At 32.9% G+C, this 8363-nt stretch overlaps 1 protein-coding gene across 2 annotated transcripts; it reads left to right on the plus strand.

The window, feature by feature from the left end:
• The first annotated feature begins 1163 nt into the window (after positions 1–1163).
• Positions 1164–4794, plus strand: LOC102599905 (upstream activation factor subunit spp27-like). 2 transcript variants are annotated; one of them, XM_006346376.2, is made up of 6 exons: positions 1164–1631; positions 2107–2221; positions 2321–2495; positions 3465–3521; positions 3691–3866; positions 4330–4794. In XM_006346376.2, exons 1-6 carry the CDS (start codon positions 1270–1272, stop codon positions 4453–4455), a joined length of 1011 nt encoding a protein of 336 aa, XP_006346438.1. In that variant the 5' UTR covers positions 1164–1269; the 3' UTR covers positions 4456–4794. The 2 variants fall into 2 exon arrangements, with proteins under 2 accessions (XP_006346438.1, XP_006346439.1); XM_006346377.2 differs by having other exon boundaries at positions 1165–1631; positions 2110–2221.
• Positions 4795–8363: the final 3569 nt, after the last annotated feature.

Genomic DNA, 8363 nt, shown 5'->3' on the forward strand with positions numbered 1-8363 from the left:
TGTACTTTGTCAATGGAAATTCAAGAGTGAGTTTCTTCTTCCTTCTGCTCAATCAAACATTGTTTGCTCATCTCCACAAGGTTAGTACTCTTATCTTTCATTATTATTTGATTTTTCTACCTCTATTTCACAATTTGGGTATAATTCTTTCTCTGTCAAAATCAACGATTTTGAGTTTGCCAACCATTTTGGAATGCAATCAAAGTGTTTTGTTAATTTTAATTTAGCAAATAGTTGGGAAATATGGTGGCAAAAATGTGAAGAAGTTTGACATCTTCCTCTCTTTTTTTTAAAAATCTTATTTCAATATTGTAACAACTATTTAATTTTATATTTGAAAAAAAAAGAATAGGAGTAAATAATGTTTTAGCAAAGAACCTTGTTGCAAAGGAAGTGTACAAAGAAATAAAGTGTGAATGGTATTTTTGTAAACATACATTTTTTTAATAGACATTATTCAAGATTTGTTATTTCTAATACATCAAACCAAACAGTGTATAAGAAATAATGCAGACATAACTAATGCAAGCATTACTGATGCAAGCACAACTAATGCAAGCACTACTAATGCAAGCATTACTAATACACCCTATTTTGCATTATTCTTATACACTCTACCAAACGACCCCTAATTTCATACATATTTTTTCCACGATAGTTATGATTTATTTAGTCTTTAATTATCTTCCAACTTATTAGACATGTTAATTTTTAAGTTTCACAATTTTTTTTTAAAGAATGTAGATGACAATCAAATAACTATAGACTATAGTAATTTGAGGAGTCCAAATTGGGCTTGGCATTTGCCCACCAACAACACAAATCCAAATATATCCGATCTTATAAGAAAAATACAGAATTTATAATGTTATGCACTTTTATAAATATGATAATTATAATAATTTTTGAATATTCATAAATTTTAAAATTATATTTTATGAGTTAGAACGCTATAAATTTACCCTCAATAAAATAATCAAAAAAACTCAACCTTCGATAATTACATATATTTTACCAATTGAGTTCTCAATCTTTGTGGGTATATAGATTCTCAACTTTTCCATTTTGGAAATGAAAATTGTGAGGTCGCCAATTGGTAATTTAATTAATTTTTTAAAATTTAAAGAATAAAAGGGAAAAGAGTTAACAGAGTACTTATATTTTCCTTGTTAGACAGTTGGTAAGAGTTTTTTTTTTCCTCTTCTTTACTCTGTTTCTCTTACGAAGTTAGGTTTACTTTACTTTGTTCTTTTTCCATTTTACCCAAGAATGGTGTCGGATTCCGTGTTGGTTGACCGGCTCCGGGAAATACTCCGAGTTTCCGACCTTGAAATTGCCACCGCCGGCACCGTTCGTCGGAGGCTTGAGGAGGAACTTGGGGTCGATTTACTTGACAGGAAAGTATTTATCAGGGATCAAATCGACCTTTTCCTTCGAATTCAGGTTGAGGAAACTCCAAAGAACGACGTACACGAAGCAGAGAATGGGAAGGAAGGTGAAAATGATGATTCTTGCTCCCAAGAAGAACAAGAGGAAGAACAAGTGAAGGAAGATGAAAATGGCGATTCTTGCTCCCAAGAAGAAGAGGTGGGTGAGGATAAGAGTGCCACAAGGTCAAAGAAGAAAGCGCGGTATGATTTCTTGATAAACTTTAATCCCAAAGTATTAAAGTTTGAGATTAATACTTAATTGATGTTTTTACACTTAGGTTCGGCATTGCCAGGAAAGTATTAAAGTGAAAGAATCTCTAGTTTTGCAAACCCCTAATTTACCTTGGAAGATAAATTATCTCTTAATGGAATAAAATGGGTATAAGGGTATTGTATATAGATGATCAATACAATATAATCATATAACCGAACCCAACTAGTTTGGGATTGTAGCGTAGTTGATTGATTGATCAGTAATCCATCTGATTGCATTGATTCAATTTTTGATAATTATTTACTGATAATTCTCACAAGTATCAGCAATTACATGTGATATAGCATAGCTACAATAGGAGTAGAGAGAGAGAGAGCTTATGTGGCGTAATTTTGATCATCCACTTGTAATAGTGCTTTGTCTGATGTTGTTCACGTCGAATTGTTTTCAAATATTATTAAGTAGGTCTGAGAAAATGAATGGAGAAGCAAAGAAAAAAGGGGGCTTTAACAAACCATGTGCACTTTCTCCACAGCTTCAGAAATTGGTTGGCGAGCCAGAACTTGGCAGACCAGAGGTGATGCATTACTTCTATGGCTTGTCTTTGTTATGATCCTTACTCTATCATCGATCTAATTTCCTATAATACTTTTTGGTGATGTCTTTTTGTTAGTAGGTGGTCAAGAAGATTTGGGCCTATATCCGGGAGAAGAATTTACAAAACCCAGAGAACAAGCGGAAAATTTTATGTGATGAAGTTTTGAGTGGAATTTTTCAGGTCAAAAGTATAGACATGTTCCAGATGAACAAGGTGCTATCCAAGCACATTTGGCCCTTAAATGAGGAAAATGGTATTTTTACTTTCCTTTTGACGATTTCATTGTGGAATTTTCTGTAATATGAGCCATTTTGCATCGTCATGGTATTGCTATAGTTGTTCAGAATATTGCTGTTAGGTACCTAAATGATTGCAGAAGGGCACTGTGCCTATGGTCAGTTGTTTTTTTGGTTCTCGAATCAATAGTTTCTTACTTTCTTGATTTATTGCATAATTATTTGGCATCACACCATTACGGTGTTAAATTAAGGGGTTTCAGCAGTACGCATAGCAGCATGTAAAGAGGAGATACACGGATGCCCCAGTGTGGAGGTGTGAGAGGTTGGCTATGGATGGATTCAGGAGAGGTAGCACTAGCAGTATACTTGAGAAATATTGGGAGACGTGAGTAGACATGACATGGGGCAAGTGCAGCTTCCCGAGGAAATGGTCTTATATAGTAAGGTGTGTAGGATACAGATTAGGGTAGAAGGGGGTAGTTGGTAGGACTTAGGATCACATCCATACTAGTAGGTATAGTCTTGCTGTACATACTAGTAGTCGTAATATTACTCTTGTAGTTTCTTGTTCTTCCATTTCTATTACTATCTACTGTTTCGTGTAGTTTGATTATTGTATTACTTTGTAGTATTGTTATGCTACTATCTGCTGTCTGTTGCTTCTTGTACTTCTATTACTTTTCTTTTATGGACTGTTTTCGTCTTGAGCCGAGGGTCTATCCAAAACAACCTCTCTAACTCTGAGGTAGAGGTATCGTCTGCGTACACTCTACCCTCCCCAGATCCACTTTGTGGGACTACACTGGGTATGTTGTTGTTGTTGTGCTTATCAGCCTGTCTAGATTAAAATCTCTGCTTGGTAGTGACTTCAGAGTTGCTTGTGGCGCTTCACCTATCATATCCATAAGACTCAGAACTCAACTTAGTGGAAGTGCTTGTGAAATCTTTTGTGTATTTAGGATACTTTTGTTTGACTCATGCAGGCACTCAAGTCAAAACTTCTGTGAAGAGAAGGCTACCGAAAAAAGGCAGAGAAGAAGGTGAGAATAAATTGCTTGAAGTGCAGAAAGTAATAGGCTTCGATTTCGAAATGCTTTCCGCTCTTTATAGGTTGCTTGCAGTATGGCGAAGCCTTTGCTTCAGCTTTTCTCCAACTAATGACATATCCATCATTTTGCTAAGTCAAATCTACAACTCTCAATTAACCAGCTTTAGATGAGCCAAAGCAGAAAGAGAAAAGGCAGAAAGGTGGAGGATTTGGTTTTCTTGCTCCAGTTCAATTATCAGATGCTCTTGTGAAATTCTTAGGTATTGGTGAAAATGCATTGCCGCGAGCTGATGTTATTAAGCGAATATGGCAATATATAAAAGAAAATGAGCTGCAGGTTTGTTCCATTTTCTGTTGACATCCTTCACTATCTTTAGTTCTTGTTTTGGTTTTAATACTCATTCAGTTAGCATATTCCTTTTTTATAAAGTTGGCATTCATGTTTAATTATCCAACTTATCTTACCTCTTTTCTTTTTAGTTCCTTCCTTTTCCGGGAAAGAATATTTTAAACCTCCTATATCTTTAATTATTTGAGAGCAGTACTGCTATATGGTATATGTATGTGTTTGTGTATAATTAATATCATCTTCCTTCAAAAATAAAGAGCTCCATCTGATAACTTCTCTACGAGGCATGAATATTTCTTGGACATATGTCATGAATTAAAAGGGTATTGATCGTTACTGGAAAGGAATTTACTGGAGAAAATGGCATCCCTTAGCAATTATCTATTGGTTGCATGCTAGGCATGTTAAATCACCAATCTCAGGATTTGACGGTGTGCTTGTTTCTTTCCAGGATCCATCTGATAAGAAGACAATCATCTGCGATGAAAGGTTAAAAGAACTATTTCAAGTTGATTCCTTCCATGGCTTCACAGTTACAAAGCTATTGACTGCTCATTTTATCAAAAGAGAAGACTGATAATGTGGCTTGCTTGCAATTGGCAATGAGGGTAATTTATCTTCTACCTGGCCCTGTTAGTGGTTGCTGCTTCTGTCTTAGTTTCTATGGCTTTTAGGTATACTTATTCAGCCATAGTATAGGAATATATGATCTTGAATGTTTAGCAAAATGCTACTTGGTATGAAGCTTTCCCTTCTGCCAACGCAAAAAAAGAAAAAAAATTGAAGAAAACAAAATAGTTGTCCCTCCCTGGACTCTGATAAAATTGGAACAATGAAAAAACAAAATTGTTATATCCTTTTTTTTTGGTAACTGACTGTATTCTATAAATCACCAAGTGAAAACATTACAAAGCCATATCTTAGCAATCACTGCTAGATTTCTACAAGGTAAGTCTCAATCTCTACCAACTAGTACATAAGCTTATGTAGGACTAGACTAGTTTCGTTTGGTTGGGAACAAGTTATCCCAAGATTAGTTATCCTGGGATAACTTACCCCGCCATGTATATGGGATAACTTATCCCATCACTATGATATAAATGGTGGGATAACTTGTCCCAAACATGGCAACCAAACAAGATACAATAATTTTATCTCATCATTTTTTGCCAAGTACCCCATTCCCTGCTTTTCTTGGTGATGACTCTCGTAGATAGCTTTTGTATACATCATGTTGAAGATCGAGTTGGATCATCTGCAGTTTTGCCTTTAGCATTCTTGATGACCCACTGGAGATAACCATTCCAAATGGTAGCAAGGATGGTCATTTTTTCTGAACCACAGTACGAGCATGTTCCATAGATTCCTGGTATAGGAGCATTCTATTACCAAATGATTTCTGGATTCATCACACGTTAGGCATAAAGAACATCTTCCATTCCCCATTTTGAGATCCTATCAGCCAGCACAAAGTAGTGCATTAATAGTCACAAAGTAAAACTAGCTTTATTCCTGTCATTTGTATGGTAATTTGGCTGATCTCCTATCAACTTCAGGTATAGCTGTTTGATAATGATCTTTCTTGTCAAGCTAATCTGAGGAATTCAACAACACGTATTTAGCCTAAATATCTTCCTTACCATCCATTTAGAGACATTCTTTTTAACACGAATTACAAAAGAAAGGAATTGAGACCATTCAAATCTCCCGAAATGGGTGTATTGTTATCTTTACTAATTATTTTTCACTTTAACTCTTTCTTTTTCTTCCCTTAACCTTACCCGATTGATACCAAATCGCCTTGAATTCACATGTATTTTTCCATAGCGGCCTTTTACTCTTTTCAAAAATATAAATTGAATATAATCAAAAAGATGTTTAATTAGTCACAAAATACACTTTTATTTCTTCTTTTAAAATAATCTACGTTTTTTTACGATTGAATTCATTGTACCTTAATTTAAGTACTTTTGAGAACTCGAGCATGAGAAAAAATGTAGTCAATACTCTTACAGGTTGCTTGGCGTGAAGGATTACACCAAATAATTTTGGGATTAAATTATAGTGCCACTTAATTTTTGTTCTTTGGTTGACAAGTCTGGGAGAACTTATCTCGGGATTAATAATTACTTAAGTGGTATTGTAATCTCGGGATAACTTATCTTGTGATAAAATAAGTAAATGACAAAAATATCCCTTTAAACCCTTTTTATACATCACTTTTCAGTATTTTTGTAAACAAATAAATTGTTCTTAAAATTTATAATTTGAATACAACAAATCAAACATTTGATAAAAAATAATCTTAGCATAACTAATTCCATCATAACTTGAATTCAACCAAACAACTCGTTAGGTCTTGTTGGCCTTTGGGCTTTTGGAATTATAGTCTCCGAATAGCTACATTGTAATCTAAAAAAGATTATCTACTCCAATTTAACTCTAAAAATTTGCTCAAATCTTCGAAAACTTTCAGACTAAGATAGATGGGAAAAATATCACAATCAATAAAAAAAATAAAAATGTGTTGGCTTAAAGTATTTTGCATTTGACCAAGAAAGGAATCATGATGCTGGAAAACTACTGATTTGCATGCAGCAATAATATGATTCAAATAAGCATGTGATGCAAAAAGAGGAAAGAATATTTTTTTTTTATTTACGTACTAATTGAAAAACAAAAGATTAATTATAAATTAAAGAAATATTTTGTCATAGAAGCATCGAGTTTTTTATTTTATTTTATTTTAATAATTACAAATTCTAAATTTAGTAAGAGGTGCATGTGTGGTGTGGCATGAATGAAAAAGCCCAAATAGGTGATGAAAAAAAGAAGAAGATAGTAAGTATATTAGAAATGATGAGTGGCGTGACTTAAATTGAAGGACAATAGTGTTGAACACTCCATTTTTCATCACATTAGGTTTACTTATTTTGTCCCTATGAATATTCACATTCATCACTACTTTTTTTTTTAATTTCATAAACTAAAGTTTAGAGGTTTGTTAATTAGAGAGATTACGCTTCAATAATATGTTTTTGTAATCTTATATATCATTCAAAATTGAATCGAAACCCTCTTACTTTTTCCAGGATAAATTGGAGCATACTGTAGTCTATAGTTTTCTTTTTTGATTTTATCCCTTCTTTTGGGATGCTTGAACGGTAGATACATACGGTGTAAGAATTTTCATTAATGAGGTTTAAAAAATTAAAAAGTTAGTCCGAAAAAGTTATTGAGAGTTCAATATCTACTATATATATATAAAAGTTCAAATGAATCCATAGACGTTTTGCGGGAAGAATTTTAGGAGTATTTGTGTTTGAACCAGTACAAACGTCTTTCAAACAAAAAAAAGTTTTCATACATTATCATTTTTATTAAAATAAATAAATTTATTTCTCTTACTAAACGTATTTGATGTAAACAAAAGGAGAAAATGACAAAATGGATAGGTTTAATATGTTCCTTAAATATACTCTCGAGCAATATTGGTCCTTTAACTAACTTTATTAAAAGGGGCATCTTTGGTCTCCATCAATTTTTTTTAAAAAATCGTTTGTTAGATTTAACAAGAGTTCGTATTTGGAGGTGTAATTTAAAAATAATAATCTATTTTGTTATCTATTTTTAGTACTTGGTATAGCTTCTTGAGGTGTAATTTCTACTCATTTTTTTTAATAAAAATTAATTCAGGTATTTTTTTATGTAAAATATAATGAAATTAATTATTTCGTCTAAAAAAAAAAGGATAATAGCTAATTTTATGAAACATCTTAACCATATGCTATTCTTTTCTTATTCATCCCATCTAATTAAACAACCCCTTAATCTATAGTTTCTTGAGGTGCAATTTCTACTTATTTTTGTATATTTAGATATTTTACATAAAATAATGAAATTAATTATTTCTTATAAAAAATGAAATAATAACTAATTTCATGAAATATTTTAAACCCGTAAGCTATTATTTTCTCATCTCATCTTATCTCGCGTATCAAGTAATTTCTCGATGCACAAGGATATTTTTGTCATTTGGTCGGGTAGAGAGTGAAGACAAAAGGAGAGAATTTGTGAAGCTGGGTGGGGGCCGTCGCATTTAATGGTGGAGCACCGCCGTTAGATATGCGGCGAAACGATGCGACTAAGAAATAGCCGACAATTCCACGTTTTTATTGGATTCCTATGGAATCTCGACTTCTCTTGAGACCCCACACTTTTTTTGTTATTTTTTCACAGCCCATCAATTATTGCAATGCTGTCTGTCACTACTACTAAGTTTTTTGGAATATAGACAACAGTTTGTGAAATGTTTTTTTTCACTATATATATTTTATTTAGTCTATTCTAATTATTTTCTGTTAAACGATTTATTTACTCTATTATTTTACTCATGATATTCTTGAATTTGAACGGTCACCGTTCAAAGTTCCAGCAAGTTCTCTCACGTTGATTTTTGCGATAATTAATTAATGGTAATAACTT

Source organism: Solanum tuberosum, unplaced genomic scaffold (assembly GCF_000226075.1).
Source record: "Solanum tuberosum cultivar DM 1-3 516 R44 unplaced genomic scaffold, SolTub_3.0 scf00073, whole genome shotgun sequence".
Classification (NCBI taxonomy): Eukaryota; Viridiplantae; Streptophyta; class Magnoliopsida; order Solanales; family Solanaceae; genus Solanum; species Solanum tuberosum.